Here is a 17,250-nt window from a genome sequence, read left to right as displayed (position 1 = left end):
TGCAAGATCGCCAGTAAAAAGCTGTCGGATAAGCGCGGCTCCGTGCGCGAGCTTTTTCCGTTGCTGAATAGCGCGACCGTGTACGATTCCGGATCGCTAATACGAATGCGCGACCGATAATCCGATTCTGCTTGATGAATCAGGGGCATTGTCTACATACACTGAATATTGGCAGATACCGAGAATTCCACTTAGAGCAAAGTGCAGCTAATGGTACTGTGTAAAATTCCCATGATCTATAATAAAACTTCATACTGGAAATTACATGAATAAAACTGATGGTGATGTATTACTTTCTTGTTACCAAAAAAGATAAATATTTCTCATAGGGTTGAACTTGCTTGGCAACAAACTGTAGATGGCCTTTATCTTTTTTTTCATGCGGCAGGTTTACAGCTTCTGACAAAGAAATGACCAGTCTATAAGTGTAATAGTAGGTTTACTGTAGCTGTGAGAGACAAAATAACAACAAAAGAACCCTCAAAAAACCTAGTGCTCAAAAGTCAGAGCTTAATGTGCTCTGTAATGAGTGAAATAAGTATTTGATCCCTTCGCAAAACATGACTTAGTACTTGGTGGCAAACCCCTTGTTGGCAATCACAGAGGCCAGAATTTTCTTGTAGTTGGCCAACAGGTTTGCACACATCTCAGGAAGGATTTTGTCCCACTCCTCTTTGCAGATTCTCTCCAAGTCAGTAAGGTTTCGAGACGAAGGTCTGGCAACTCAAACCTTTATCTCCCTCCACAGATTTTCAATGGGATTAGGGTCTGGAGACTGGCTAGGCTAGGCTTTCATGTGCTTCTTCTTGAGCCACTCCCTTTTTGCCTTGGCTGTGTGTTTTGGGGTCATTGTCATACTGGAATACCGATCCACGACCCATTTTCAATGCCCTGGCTGAGGGAAGGAGGTGCTCCCCCAAGATTTGATGGTACATGGCTCCGTCCATTGTTCCTTCGATGCATTGAAGGTGTCCTGTCCCCTTAGCAGAAAAACAACCCCCAAAGCATAATGTGTCCATGTTTCACGGTGAGGATGGTGTTTTTGGGGTCATTAGTAGCATTCCTCCTCCTCAAAACACAGTGAGTTGAGTTGATGACTGTTGATGAGTTGAAGAGCACAATTTTGGTCTCATCTGACCACAACACTTTCACCCGGTTCTCCTCTGGATCATTCAGATGTTCATTGGCAAATTGCAGGCGGGCCTGTACATGTGTTATCTTGAGCAGGGGGACATTGTGGGCTCTGCAAGATTTCAGGCCTTCACAGCACAGTGTGTTACCAATTGTTTTCTTTGTGACTATGGTCCCAGCTGTCCTGAGATCATTGACAAGTTCCCCTCATGTAGTTCTGTGTAGCTTCCTCACCGTTCTCCTGATCATTGCAACTCCATGAGGGGAGATCTCGCATGGAGCCCCAGACCGAGGGAGATTGACAGTTATTTTGTGTTAATTCCATTTGCGAATTATCGCGCCAACTGTTGTCACCTTCTTACCAAGCTGGTTGGCGATAGTCTTGTAGCCCAGTCCAGCCTTGTGTAGGTCTACAATCTTGTCCCTGACATCCTTGAACACCTCTTTGGTCTTGGCCATGGTGGCTAGTTTGGAATCTGATTGATTGATTGCTTCTGTGGACAGGTGTCTTTAATACAGGTACTGTAACAAGCTTGGATTAGTAGCACTCCCTTACAGAGGGTGTTCCTAATCTCAGCTTGTTACCTGCATACAGGGAAGACATCAGGGAGCCTGAAATCTTGCTGGTTGATAGGGGATCAAATGCTTATTTCACTCATTACAATGCACATCAAGCTCTGTCTTTTCAGCACTGGGTTTTTGAGGGTTCTTTTGTTGTTATTCTGTCTCTCACGGCTACAATAAACCTACTTTTATGATTATAGACTGGTCATTTTTTTTGTCAGAGGGCACACGTACAAAATCAGCAGGGGATCAAATACATCTTTCCCTCACTGTATGCCCGGTGCCTCTTCACCTACAATAGCCGCTAAATATGTCAAAATTAGCTGGGCCTGCTTTTGTTGCAAGAGTGCAGTGAGCAGCTTCTGTGTAAATGAAGCCACTGATGATTCCAATTATGTTGGACCAATATCATTATTACAATATATTTAGAATATTTCTTATATGTATAGATCAAATTTTTTTTAGAATATTTTTACAGTACTATTTACAGTAAGTCTCAGAGTCACACATTTTTCATATTTTCCTGATTTCAATTAAAAAGTGGTTTGCACATCCACTATTTAGGAGCTGCTTTGGAAGAGTGCTGGGCCAACCTTTTCACACATGGGCCTGTTGGTTTTTACTTTTTACTTGTGTGAACATTTTATAGGTAAATCATGGCATATTGTGCTTTTTGCAAATGAAAGACCACTTGTTTGAGTGCAGTACAGTATTGTATATGCTTGGTGTGAACTAATGGATATTGTTTAGAAAAGAATCATTTGGCAAGTGACTTTTTAACCTATTTTATTTTTATTTCTATGTTAGAAAAGAAAACTTGTTTATTGCTAATGGACTAACACAGCATCTGTGTATGCATGCAGAGTAAGTAATGTTTTGGATGTGGCTGTACTTTATGTGGGCAGGCTGAAGCAGGTGGCACAGGTACTGACACCAGTACTTCCAGCACCACAGAGACTTCCATGTGTGTATTGTGTGTGTTGTAAGAATACATTTATATATATGTGTATACTTCTTTAGTAAATTGGCCTCATTTTGTCATGCAAAGTTTGTGGACAAGTGATTATCAATGTGCAGAGCACATTGAAGGTTTCTGTGCTGTACTTCATACACACTGACTTCTGTATTCCTTTTAGTCTAAAATGTAAATTCTTATAATCATATTTTTTGAGTTGCATGAATTCTGGATGATGATAATCACATTTTGGCTTCTGAGCTATAATTTTTTTCTGCTCATTTCTGCTTCCTTATTAGCAGTATGTCTGGAATGTAGCATATCAAAACAAAATCAGTGTTCACTCCTTAGGACACATCTGACAGAGTTCTCCCGAACATCTCCCTAATATGGTCTTTTTAACTCTGTGAGGGCTAAAACTAATCCTAATTGTCTTTTCTTTCTTTTTTTGGCAGAATGACGAAAAACGTAGCCTCACATTGGGAGGCCATGTGGGTTTTGACAGTCTTCCGGATCAGCTTGTTAGTAAATCTGTCACACAAGGCTTCTGCTTCAACATCCTCTGTGTGGGTAAGCTGAATGTGGACTGATAGCACACCTCAACCTTTTACTTGCCAAGGATTTTTTAATATATTTAGGGTATTTTAGGTTTGCGGAATCCAGAAATTACATCAGTTTCATTGAATTGGCTCTAGTTTTTGTGATACAGGAATCGGAATAGACAATTTTACCAAGAATAAATGCACAACATATTATTACCAATCCTTATTTACACTGATGTTTTGCATTTTATATATTAAATGTAGCATTATTTTCATGAAACATTCATTTGCCTAATTTTAATCATGCATTTTCTTTTTTTTACAGAAATATGAGTTCTTCAAGGAGAAGTTGTTTAACCCCCTGGGTGGTAACCCCGAGTGTGACCCGGGGTAGGAAAAAGATGCTAAAAGCGGTAACCCCAAGTCACACTCAGGGTAGGTAAACCTATGGGGAAAATAGTAAATTAAGTCTTACCTGATCTGCGGGAGTCCCGTGTCATCTTTCGCGTTTTCTCTCTTCCTTCGCCTCTCCTTTCTTCTTCCTCCAGCGTCTTCTGTCACCGGGGAGTTCCGTGCTTGCGTACATTGACGGTTGGGCAGGAAATTCGAAATCTATTTGTATTGCATTCAATACAAAATACCTGTATTGAATGCAATACAGTGGATTTTTTGTGTAAAAGCAGTACATTGTCTTGCATGAACATTTATTTTACAGTATAATATAATAATATGAGTATATTGGTTATTTTTTTTTTAAAAAAGTAAATAACCTAAAAAAAAAATTAAATTATTTTTTTTAATTTATTTAATTTATTATTTTGACATTATTTTGTGTTTCCAATTTTTTTTTTATTCATACTATTATATTATTATTATTATACTGTAAAATAAATTTTTGTGAAAAACACTTCTGCTTTTAGACATATAAATCCAGACAGAAATGAACAGCTCAGGAGGTTAAATGACCCTAATGTATTTTGCTACATTTGTGGTGAATATTCTTAGAAAATACAAAGAAGAAACATTGCAGAATTTGTGAAACAAGCTTATCTTGCATGTTTTGGTATTAAACTGGGGGACCAAGATAAGTATCGGGCACCCCATATGGTATGCAAAACTTTGAAGTTTGAAATTTGGTGTACCTATGGTATGAAGAGAGCCCAAAAATTATCATAATGATTGTATTTTTGTGCTGTGAATGTAAAAGGTATCAATCGTTATAAGAAAAACAAGTGAGAGTACCCTGATTTGGAATCAGCAAGACGACCTGTGCAGCATGGTGCTGATGTTCCCATACCAGTGTTCAGTACACTCCCTGTCCTGTATCGGACATGGAGTATATAAAGGGTTTGGATTGTAATCCAGGATTTAGCAATGGAAGTGAATATGAAGGCAGTGTTTCATCAAACCAGCAGTTCTCCCAAGAAGAGCTCAATGATTTAATTTGTGACCCAAGTCTGTCAAAACAAGCATCTGAACTTTTAGCATCCAGGCTAAAAGAAAAGAACTGTCTGAGACCGGAAATTAAAATAACGGTTTATAGGACAAGAGAGGTGACACTCCTACCATATTTCAGTGATGATGGAGACTTTGTGTACTGTTGTAACATCCCTGGACTACTAGCCCATATTGGGAGTACCAGAATAAAGAGCAGAAGTCTGGCAGCTTTTCATAGTTCCATTCCATGTTTGAAATCTGTTTCACTGCATAATGGCAACTGCTATGCATCAATTCCAATTGGTCACTCAACAAAACCTAAAAAAGAATATGAAAATATTAAAATGGGCATAGTCATATGTCATTAATGTAGTCTAAGGTCAATTTAGGGGGTAGCCAAACAACCTAACTGCATGTTTTTGGGATTTGGAAGGAAACCGGAGTACCCGGAGGAAACCCACGCAGACACGGGGAGAACCTGCAAACTCCATGCAGATAGTGTCCCGGCTGGGATGCGAGCCTGGGACCTAGCGCTGTAAGAGCCAGAGTGCTTTGAGCCACCGCGCTACCCTTTGTAGATTCTTCCCTGGATTGAGTATTGAAAAATTAAAAGCAGGAATCTTTGATGGACCCCAGATTCGGAAACTGATACATGATTCAAATTTTACAAGTTACATGACTGATACTGAAGCTTCTGCCTGTCACAGCTATGTCATGCTTGTCAAGAACCATAAAGCACAAAATATGAAGAACTGATACAAAACTTGTTCTTAAACTTTAAAAACTTAGGTGCTACTATGAGCGTGAAGGTACACTATCTCCGTAGCCATTTGCAAAAATTTCCAGAAAACCTTGGCAATTTCAGTGAGGAACAAGGGGAGAAGTTCCACCAAGATATACAAGGGGGTGCTGAGAAGTTCCTCGCTTTGCCCCCTTCGAGATGAAATAGAAAAATGAGTGTGGGTGCAAATGACAGTCTAATATCTTAGTATGTAACTGTGCAAATATCGGGTCTTTGCGATTCTTAAAACTATTTTTTCTTTTAGTGAGAAGCTTTGATGCCAGAGGCACAAGCAAGTTTCACGTCGTTGGAGTTACGGGTCGTCATGAAGTTTTTGTTTCTTAAGGGAAAGTCAGCAAAGGACATTCACACTGAGATGTCACAAACACTGGGGGAGAAGTGTCCTTCCTTACAGCACTGTCAAAACCTGGATATCTCCTTTCAAGACTGAGCATTTCACCGTTGAAGATGAGCCCAGCAGTGGGCACCCCCCAACCACAACTGACCCAGCAACCTGTGATGCTGTCCATGAGCTGATCCTTGAGGACCGGCGCATAACTGCAAAAAAGATAGCCCAGATACTTTACTTGATATCTTATGGGAGCATGTTGGGTTTGTTATCGCCACTATCCTAGACATGCACAAGCTTCCAGCGAAGTGGGTGCCGAAACGTTTGAACAGTGACCAGAGGAAGGAACGAGTTGAAGCATCGTAAGCCGTTTTGGACCATTTTGAAGCTGAACAGGACTTTTTGGCTAGGTTAATGACTGAGGATGAAACCTGGCTCCACATCTATGATCCTGAAACCAAGGAACAGCGGGTCCCCGTGGCCGAAGAAATTCCGAACCCAGAAATCTGCTAAAAATTCACGGCCAAAAAATCTGTTGGTGGACTGACTACCTCAGGGCTCTAGTATCACCGGACAGTATTATGCTAACCTACTGGACTAGCTGAAGGAGGCAATTAAGACGAAACACCGTGGAAAGTTGACCAAAGGGATCCTTTTTTTGCAGGACAATGCACCTGCCCACATGTCCAACGTTGTGGCTGCCAAATTGAACAACCTTGGTTCCAATTGGTCCACCATCGCCCCTTCGAACTGTTATCTGTTCCCGAAGATTTTGAAGAAACACTTCAGATTTGAAGATTTTGAAGAAACACTTGAAGGGGCAACGTTTTGAGGACATTTCTGATGTCAAAGATGCTACTGAGAGCTGGTTTGCGGCGCAACCAAAGGACTTTTATTTGAACGGTCTAGAAAAGCTGCGACTACGCTCTACCAAGTGCATCAGTCTCTAGGGGGACAATGTTGAATAAATGTGTTATTTCATAACTCTGGCTCACTTCTTTCTGGGCAAAGCCAGGAACTTCTCAGCCCCCCTCGTAAAGGTGATGGAGGAAAGGTTTCTGGGGGGCATGGGATAGACACATGATGGCAGACTACTGCTGGACCCTTCAACTTCATTGTCCTGATCATCAACATAAAAGGAAATCATACAAACTGAGTTTTTCAATTACTTCTTTTTAAATAGTTCTGTAAATATACTGAATATAGAATATATTGACATTAAGTATTTCAAAAATGTACTTTTGTATACGTCGGCATATCTAGTTAAGTTTTGCTTAATTTTCAAGTTTCATTAGTTTTCAGTGAGGTAAATATTGAGGTAATTATTTAAAAAACTAGAGCCAATCTAGCAAAACCAATACCATATTTGGAATCTGTGCATCAAACATAACCTAAATCTGTTTGGCAAGAAAATGTTTGTTGACCAGTGTAGTCATTCATTTATAAAGCTTGCAATGAAGACTGTCCGGTACGAATGGTATTGTTTACATTTTTTTACTATATAACACTAAATTTGTTTTTGGGAGCAGTCATCACAGTTTCCAATTGTTGTAACTGTTGCTTTGTTTACATTTATTTTGTCTTCATCTGTCCTGTACCTGTGAAGAAAACTTGAGAACAAGGAAGGAATCTGCTTTTTACCTAAATTATTTCTACATAGACAGTTACCAAAAATAATTATTTCTCCTGTTTAATGCACTCTTATTAGCAGCTAAGATCACAAACTGCTAGTAATTTCCTAAAGTATAACTAAACGTGCACTGGCATGATACTTTGGGCCTGATTTGTTAAATCTTAGCATGATTGGCGAGGATAGACTTTTTATGTTCCAACATTTTTTTTGGCAAAATAAATTGGTGTATTTTACGTAGGTTATATTCAATTTATATAACAAACAGTATAAACATAGCAAACTTTGGTAAAAAGTAACAGAAATTATGTCCTGAACCTCCCCACAAACCATGGGGGGGGGCAAGGTAGATAAGGGACTAATGATCTAGACAATATTGATCCTATAACATTGGTGCTTGAACAATTATGATATGATGTGATGTCCCGACATGTTTCGCCTGTATTGGCCTTTTCAGGGGACTTGCATCTTTCACAGAGTGGTAATGAAAATATATGTACACGTTTAAATAAACAATGTAAATAGCTTATTATTGCAATGTGTTTGTGATCATAATTTATTGATACGTACACATACGTACACACGTACACATTTCTGTAGTAATAGGGAGATATAGGTTGGTAACTGTTTAAAGTTATGAGTTACCATCCAGTTTTAGAAAAGCATATTTGTGGACATAGGTAGTAGAACTAGGGTCGGAGTCACAGTGGGGCTTCCTATTAAAAAAAGAAAAGAATATATCCATGAACCTGGAGGTGGGATATATAAATGGATGGTGGAAATGAGCTTACCATGTATCAGTGTGGAGAATGGGTGCCAGATGGTTGTGCTGTCTGGGAAATAGGGCAGCTGGATTAGGGCTGACAAGTATGGCGCTTTAGGAAGGTAGGGACTGGCGTCCAGAAATGTGGACTGGGCATGCGCGTGAGATCGGGCATGCACCGCGGGGGCGAGGAACTCTTCTGCCCTGAAAGGTTGCCTGTACTAGGGATAAAAATGCATGCTTGTGCTATAAATGGAGCTGTACAGAAATGTGGACTGCGCATGCGTGTGGCATAGCACAAAGGAATGCGCGATACAATACTAAAAGTGAATTTTATTCAGGGACTTGGGTTCATAAATGAGGAGGTATGGCCAGAGTGTATTATAAAGTAAATATCAATAGGGAGAAGGAGGTAGAGAGAGTCTGATAAGGGCATGCTGAAAAATGATGCATCCAGACACACACATGCAGTTAGACAGATGGCATTGCAAAATATTAAGAGGTATGCATTCAATAAATACACATAGTGATACATAAAGTAGGAAGAGCGAAATATAATCAAAGTGAGATAATACCAAGTTGGACAATCCTGATGATTTAGGCAATAAGACTAACACATAGTCAGGATACTGGTATTTTAAATCTTTAGTGCAAAATATGTAATTAAAGCTTATAATGCACAGAAAAATGATCAATGACCAAGAATTTTCTTGTTTAAGAGAAGTGGAAAAAGGGTTTGAAGCTGACCATGTCATTAAAGCCTGGGGCTTTAGTGGCTTGAAGGTTAGTGATCCACTTGCACTCTGTTTGCAGTACTCTTGTCTCTTGCCATCTCTAGGGTTACTGGGGACGTATTCAAGGCCAGTAAAGGAAATCATGGAGGGGTCAAATTTGTTGGGTGCCCACATGATAGGTTAGGGGCGTTGTGATTCTTCCAAATGTGGTTGAATAGATATGCTCATAGATCCTTTCTTTGAATTGTCTTCCCACATAAAAAGCCCCACATTTACAGGAGATAAGGTATATGACTCCTTGTGTGGTACAGTCGATGTGGTAATTGGGTCTGTGAGTGGTGCCATTGGGGAGTATCTTGCAAAGAGACTCCTGAATTCATTGACATTGTTTGCAATGGCCACATTTGAAGGTGCCTTTCACTAGTGTTGATGGAGTTATGGTATAAAGATGGCTGCGTACTAAGTGATCTTTTAGGGAGGGTGCTCTTCGGAATACCAGTGAGGTCTGTTTCCCACTTGTTTGGCAAGTGATGGATCGTCACTCAAGATGTTCCAATGTTTACCACAAATATCTTGTAGCGTGTTGTGTTGTATGATAAATTTGCAAATAATCCTAGTTTGGGATATTGTTTCCTCGGATGTATGGTGTGTCTTCCAAAGGAGTTCATCCCTCGTTTTGAGTTCAGCTTTCTGATAAGCTCTTTTAAGGAGTTTCATAGAGTATCCTCTTTCCAGTAATCTCAGTTGTAGTAGTTTGGCTTCCTTAATGTAATCGTTCTTAGTCGAACAATTTCTTTTTAATTGTAAACATTGACTGTAGGGTATACTCTTGATAAGTGATTTGGGATGTGAGCTGGAGGCGAGCAAGATTGTGTTGCCAGCCATTTCTTTTCTGTAAGGAGTTGTAGAAATTTGGTTGTCTTTTTTGAGAATATAAAGATCCAGAAAGGCGATATTGGTATGATCGTAATTCATGGTGAATGATCGGTTGTATGGATTCTTCTGAAGTTGGGTAAAAAATTCATGTAGGTCTTTAATGGATCCTACCCAAAAAGGAGCATGTTGTCTATGTATTTCTTTCATAGATGAATGGATTGGGCATAGGTGGACTCCTTTAGTTGTTGGCAGAGTTCCTTCTCCCACTCACTGAGGTAGAGATTAGCATAGGCTGGTGCACACTTTGTGCCCATTGCCCTGAATTTGCAGGTAAGTAGCGTCATTAAAAGTAAAGTAGTTCCTCTTCAGAATGAATTCTAAGAGGGAAATGATGAAATTGTTTTGATGTTGTAAGTCCGGTTTAGCTGTGTATCTCAATTCTTGATGGTTTCAAGGCCTTTGTCATGTGGTATACATGTGTATAAGGTCTTAACGCCAGTGGTGACTAAGATTTCCAAAGGAAACCGTCATCATGTTGGTGAGTTGCAAAAGCTTGATAGTGTCTTTTAGGAAGGATGGTAGTTTAATAACAATTGGTTGAAGGTAGGAGTCGACCAGTTCACTTGCATGTGAAGTAAGTGAGTTGATGCCAGCTATGATTGGACATCCTTGGGGTGTCTGTGAGATTTTTATGGAGTTTTGGTAACCTGTAAAAGGTTGGAGTGGTTGGTGACTGAATCTATAGATATTCTTTGGTTTGCCTTATTGATAAAGTTGGAGGTATAGGCATCCAAAATGATATTGTGAAACTCTTCTTTGAAGTGTGTTATATTTACTTGAGAAATTGGTAAGTACCAATCTGTATTATTAAGAATTTTCATGCATATGCTAACGTAGTGATCCACGTTCATGTGTACTACATTTCCTCTCTTGTCAGAAGGTTTCTTAATGATTTGTTGTTTCTTAATGATTGTAGAGCTGTTTTTCTGTTTGCTGAGGAAATTGTTGAGATTTGGTATATTCTGGGTTTGAAGTTGCTGGACCTCTTTTGTGACTGTTTCAACAAAGATTTGGATACAAGGTTTATGGGAAAAAGAAGGGTAGAAGTTTGACCTAGGTTTTGTTAACAATGGGTCACTCTGAGGTAAATCTGGGTGATACAGGTTGGGGTTGTGGGATGCATCATCATCCATGTTTGCTTGTTTGTTTTCCATTGCTAGTGTAAGGAGATCCTTAAATACTTGGAAATCCAAGGCTTTAAATGTTTGTGATTCCAATTGAAGCTGTGCAAGGTCTTGATTACACATCTTGTCAAACATGGTTTTGAAAAAAAGGTTTTGTTCGAACAGATTGATGTCCTTGATAAATTCAAAAGTGTCAAGGTAATTGGGTGAAATTTTAGGGGGTGTTAGCCACAGGTGTCCCCCACTTGCACCTATAATTTTGTTCACCTGTATCCCCACCCACCATTCCAGAGTAATTAGAGTTCAGGTGCTTGAAGCCTCCAGCAATGTGTAACACGGTAGATTTTTTTGATGGGCAGAGGTCTTTATGTTCTGATGATGCCTTAGCGATGAAATTTTATGGGGTGTTAGCCACAGGTGTCCTCCACTTGCACCTGTAATTTTGTTCACCTGTATACTCCTGTTCCAGAGAAATTAGGTTTCAGGTGCTAGAAGCCTCTACCAATGTGTAACAGTAGATTTTTCTTGATAGGTAGAGTTCTTCGTGTTCTGACGATAGGCTAACGATGAAAATTTAGAAGGTGCTAGCCACAGGTGTCCCCCACCTGCACCTACATTTTTGGTTTTGTACATCTCCCCGTTCCAGAGAAATTGGGGTTCAAAGTGGGGAAGGAGACGGGGTAGTGTAGTATGACATTTCTAGTTTTGCGACAGGTAGCTATAAATTTGGGTTTCGCACCTCCTTGCTATGTAAGTTGCCCCGGGGGTCCATAATTTGTATGTTTAATTTCGGGCTTCTAGACACACTTACTTTTAAAACAGCAACTCTGATGTTTAATTTTAACTAGTTTTTTTATAAATATGACCCCCCATATTTTGAAAGGTATTAAAGGTAGGGGGATGAATACTGTTGACATACTGTTTAGAAGATTTGGAGGTTTGTACTGGGAGAGATGTAGGGCTACAGTACATGACATGCTGCATTCATACACAAACACAGCTGTGAAACTTTCCTAACAATGAAGTCATTGTACATGCCTATTTGTATACGCCCCTGGTAGATTTTTTTTCACGGGTAGATTTTTTTGTTAGGACACCGGCTCTTATCAGCAGCTTCAATCCTCTGAACCAATGACAGCTGAGAACAGAGCAGCCTCTCCATTGTCTGTTCAGAGGATTAGAGCTGCTGATAAGAGCCAGGCGGAGAGGGCAGGGCAGCCGGTCAGCCAGCCCACCAAAAGGGGGCTGGGGAGAACTATGCAGTCAGTTCCAGTTCCATGGTTATATTATATATACACAAATATTATGAAGGATAGTTACAGTAGTACAAATACAGGATATTTTTACACAGTGCTATAACCTAATACATAGTTGATTGCTAGTAATACAAAATATTACTTTATATACAATAATATAATACTGGTGGCTATTAAAGTGTAGATAAAAAAATAATAAAATGTTGCTTGAGAGTATCATTTTAACATAATTTACAATGCAGTATATGTATGGGACAATGTTTTGGACTGATACAAAATTCCATTGTCTGTCTATAATATGAATAATTTTATCATATGTTTGAGCACTTCATAGGTTAACCCATCATACATGATTAGGTTATAATAATGCATAATAATATTAATAATAATACATGATATAATTGGTAAGGATCTTTGGAAAATTTTGAAGTCTAGCTTATTAGGATTTAAATTCAAACGATTTGTCAAAAAAGGTTTTTAGGGTTAACCTTCTCGGAAAGAGATTAATATTTTTATTATTTTAAACTTATTTGCGGTATTGGAGAGGCAAAAAAATATTAATACCCTACATAGGATTTAGATTTCAATTGTTGACAGGTTATATGAAGACAGATTTATAACTTCTAGATCTCATTGTCCTTGTAAAGTTTGGCATAGTATTGGTTTTTCAATATGTTACTAAAAGCATTTCATCACTTATTCTACAAGTGCAAAAAATGACTGACATTTATTGTACTGAAATCTCAATTCATGTTATCCCCCCTTCCCAATTCTTGGTGACCACCGAGAACACCATCAGTATTATGGAGATAGGAGATGTTCTGTAGTCCACATTAGGAGTGCACTCTCTAGAGCAGCTCTTTCTGAGTACAGTAGGTGAACATTTTTCCTTTTGGACATAATGGCCCTGATTCACCAAGCAAAATTGGAGGCTCAGTGACACATTTGTATTCGCGATCCAAAATCGGAAGTCTTCGCTCAATTCACCAACTAAATTTCAGGCGCTGGCGTATTCGCGCGGAAGTTAGTAACAGAAATGATCTTGCTGCTGGAGCCGTGCATCCCCGGCAGTTTTACACCGGCGAGCTTGCATTAAAAGTCACTGTTCCCCTAAAAAAGTATTCTTTCTAATGGCACACTTATTACCCTTAGCCCTAAAAAAAAAAATGTTTGTGCTGTTCAAATGTTTAAAACATCTATATGCGCTAAGAAAAAAGCATATTTTAAATGACTTATTTCTTTACTGTTGGGCAAGAGTTAACTGAGTTCAGCTCCTCTACATAGGCGCTTATCTAAACGCTTACGATGCCTGATTGGAGGAGCCGCCTGGGGGTAAATCTTGCGACTTTCCGCGGGCGAAAACCTCGGCTTTGCCATCGGACTAGATTTTCCCACTAAAGTCACAAGCACACACACGTTCTTGTTTGCTTTTATAGATATATATGTCTCTCTCGACAATTTATTCAGAAAAGCAATCCAATATGGTGACAATGGGACAAAGGGACACACACACACACACGTACACACGTCCAGTTAAAATAGTACTATCTAAAATGCATATGTATTTGTATACATTTAAATGTATTTTGACATGTTCCTTAATACATGTATTATAGCATGTTTGCCTATAATTCTTTACTAAAATATTTGATTTCTCTAAAGTCAAACTAGAATAAAATTTTTATCAGGTCACAAATGTTTGTTCACATATATTTTTACACTCGTACTATTGTGTGATGACATATTTCAAAGTGCCACGTAGTATATATCCAGCTTGATAGAATGTAAAATGACATGTAAAATGGACTAGAGATGAGCACAGAACAGGGCGCAGGTGTGTGCTAATCAATTGCTATCACCTCACCATTGAGATTAACATCTCCTTCTGAATCGCGCAGCTGAAAATTAATCGCCTTAATTGGCGTATTCGAGATCTTTGCTGGAAACTGGCAGGCGAGTTCACTACAACTCGGGCCCGACTCGCAGTAATAGAGCTTGCTGACCGGCGCGTGCGTACGTACGTGCGTTGACCGTACGTGCATTTCATTGATGAATCAGGGCAAATGTGTTTACCAGCATAATCACAGGGTGGAACAAAAATGCATCTGCCATATATTTATTATATAGTGCTTCTATTTTTAATATATTATCTGCCCTTGGATTTAGAAATGCTTTACATTGAAAAAGTAGCCCAACCCCATAGTATTTTAGTTTATATAATTATAATGCTCTTATTTATTTCTTAGGTGAAACCGGTATTGGAAAGTCCACGTTAATGAACACGCTCTTTAACACAACATTTGGGACAGAAGAAGCCAGCCACTATGAGAATGGAGTCAGTTTACGACCACAAACATATGATCTTCACGAAAGCAACGTTCACCTTAAACTGACCATTGTGGACACTGTGGGTTTTGGCGACCAGATCAACAAAGATGACAGGCAAGCAAAGATGGGGCAATTTTGTTTGGTATATCTGGGATGGGAAGGTAGAAACTACTGTGATTTATTTTGCTTGTTGGTGGGGTGAGCCCCTTGCTGATTTCTTGGCTGAGCTCAAACTGCAATTCTACTAACCAGTGAGAGAGCAGCGCTTCACAATAAATAGAGAGTAATAGGCATCATGCAGAAATTATGCATGGACAATTATAACAAAAATAATGTATATTAATGATTGTAAGTGGTTTGTGCACTTAATATTAGTCCCCAGTACAATATATGAATTCCTTTTTTGCTTTTGCATATCTGTGTTTTGCATATAGCATATATTTCCTTTAATATTAAAACCCCCTTGGGTCGCTGTTTACAGTGGGACCTTTCACATTTTTAACAATGTAAAAGGGTAGCTAATCATTTTACATATTAAGGAAAAATGTGACCACTCCCCTTCTGTTTTTACCACCACAGTGGGGAACCCACAGCCTCCTGGGATACTTGTGTCACATTCCAGAAGAATTCTTCTTCTTTTTGGTACTGGTTTCCTGACGCTGCTTCTCTTCACTGCCTGGCCAGTCACATGTCTTCAGTGTCATCAGACAAATTGTCTTGGGCAGTATTTTTAGCCCACTGCAGCCAGTCTAATTCCTACCAGCAGTGGAATATTAGACATTGGAAAGGAAGACAACGCAACTGCCTGAAACTATTCACATTCATGGGAACATGCAACAGTGAACTTTTTAATAGTCTGGTTTATTCGACTGTTCTACACATTCCCAGAATGACTCCTCCAAAAACACAGATGTCTGGAATAGTCACACCGGCATAACCGTAACAGCTTGCAATCTCTAATTAGGAAACCACATTTATCAGTTTGAGAAAAATATTTCACTTTTTTCTGACTTCCAGATTTTGGTCCATCTAGATTGTGGCAGACTTAAAATACTCACCAAGACCATTCACTTAGACTCTGCAATAGTTTTAACCTCAAATTAATGTCATGACACAAAAGGAAATCTATCATTTCCTTAAGCAAGGTGATGAATTGTACCTAGTCTGCCATACATAAAGTGGTTTTCTTTCTGAAATGCAACCACTCACTTAGGAAATCCTGTCTTTATTGGCACTTTCCATTTAAATCAGATGGGTGCCTATGAAAACAAAACTGCAAATGTTGGTTTTGGTCCTGTAGGTTATTTGTATCTTGTATCAGTTATCGTTTTAAAGGAAACCTGAGACAACTATGGAGTCTGTGGATCCTGTGGGTACTTGTACTGATTTTAAACAAGTATTGCGGTTAGCAACGTGGGAACCCTGACCTGTATAATTGTTTTGGGTCTGTGATTCCCAATGTACTGAATTATTGACTGTATTTCTCTTATAACAGGTGTAATTGTGTTGTGTCACTCAATTTCCCACTATTGTGTTGGGTAGCTACATAAAAACTAACATGCTATATTCAATAACGCAGTATATATACCTGGCATTTCTGTGATTTTGTGCTATCAATCATTGGCGAATTCTTGACAAACAATAACAGTGCTCCACACTGAAAATTGTTTAAGCTGGGTGGGAGAAATTTTTGGCGGGTGGCAGCCCCAGTAACGTGACCCAACTGTTTAGTAACCACCCAAAAATAGCCAGGTGGTTAATGAAATGTGCCAGCTTATAGGGGCTGGGGAGAACACTGAACAAGCCCCCTCTGTTCTTAACAATACCACAAGCAATAAATAAACAAAAAAATAATAATACAAACAGTAAGTCCTCTAGTCAAGCTGGCACCATGAATCAGTTCATATTCCAAATTCTCTGTAGAATCAATTGGGTTGTCCATATGGAGTCTTATCATGTTTCTACTTTTTATCTCTACTCTTGTATAAAAAAAAAAGCGTTTTTTTTTGTGGCAAAGTAGTTTATTTTAGGTGAATTTTAAATTTATTATTTAAAGCACAGGTATTTTTGTGGTATACATATATACAAAGCAAGATTGGTCCTTCTGATAATGGGAAATGTGACCTATTAGCCTAGACACAGTATTCCTAATGTCGATAGATTTCGAGTAAGGTAACGTCCTGTAACCCAATGGGTTTCGCCTGTCAGCTTCCTCGGGGGATTTAAGGAGAGCGCTGTTTACAAGCTGTACCTAAACGCCGAAATTTCACTTTACATAAAAGGGTAGACAACGCTTTTATGGTAAGTAAAAATTCTGTTTTATTTTTTTTTTAAATGCAACGCTCTTTTTGTTTTTTATAAAGTTTTTTTCCCAATCTTACGTCACCCAATCCCGCGTCTGGGTCGGAAGAAGAGGCGAAGATTGCGGCGCTCGGGTACAGATGCCGGGGACGACGTGGGACCCGATGGAGACCTCTGGATGGATCGGACTGCCCTGCGGGATTAAAGGTCAGTGGATTGTTTTTGTTTTAGGCAGTTTTTAGCTTGCTTCCTCTTTAAGGTTTAATATTGTACAGGTATTTTTAGTGAAAAATACATAGTAATACCACATTTGACCGATGAAAAGCTAGTAATCAATTTTCACAATGTGTATCAGAGAGGTATGTAAACAAATACCTCATAAGATAAAGTATATAAATATACACTTGTCACCTTTTGGT

At 39.1% G+C, this 17,250-nt stretch overlaps 1 protein-coding gene across 9 annotated transcripts in view; it reads left to right on the top strand.

The window, feature by feature from the left end:
* The window catches only part of SEPTIN8 (septin 8), a 110,895-nt gene that overhangs the window by 41,834 nt on the left and 51,811 nt on the right, over window positions 1–17,250 (top strand). For 5 of the 9 annotated variants that reach the window (XM_072400864.1, XM_072400858.1, XM_072400861.1 and 2 more), the window contains exons 2-3: window positions 3,106–3,220; window positions 14,449–14,644. In XM_072400864.1, coding sequence (XP_072256965.1) covers window positions 14,478–14,644 — 167 coding nt within the window. In that variant the 5' untranslated portion in view covers window positions 3,106–3,220; window positions 14,449–14,477. Of the gene's footprint in view, window positions 1–2,502; window positions 2,560–3,105; window positions 3,221–3,517; window positions 3,628–14,448; window positions 14,645–17,250 lie in introns of those variants that run through there. The other 4 variants (XM_072400859.1, XM_072400860.1, XM_072400866.1 and 1 more) reach the window with 4 other exon arrangements.

Source organism: Pyxicephalus adspersus, chromosome 2, assembly GCF_032062135.1.
Source record: "Pyxicephalus adspersus chromosome 2, UCB_Pads_2.0, whole genome shotgun sequence".
Lineage (NCBI taxonomy): Eukaryota > Metazoa > Chordata > Amphibia > Anura > Pyxicephalidae > Pyxicephalus > Pyxicephalus adspersus.
This window is presented reverse-complemented; position numbering and strand designations above follow the sequence as displayed.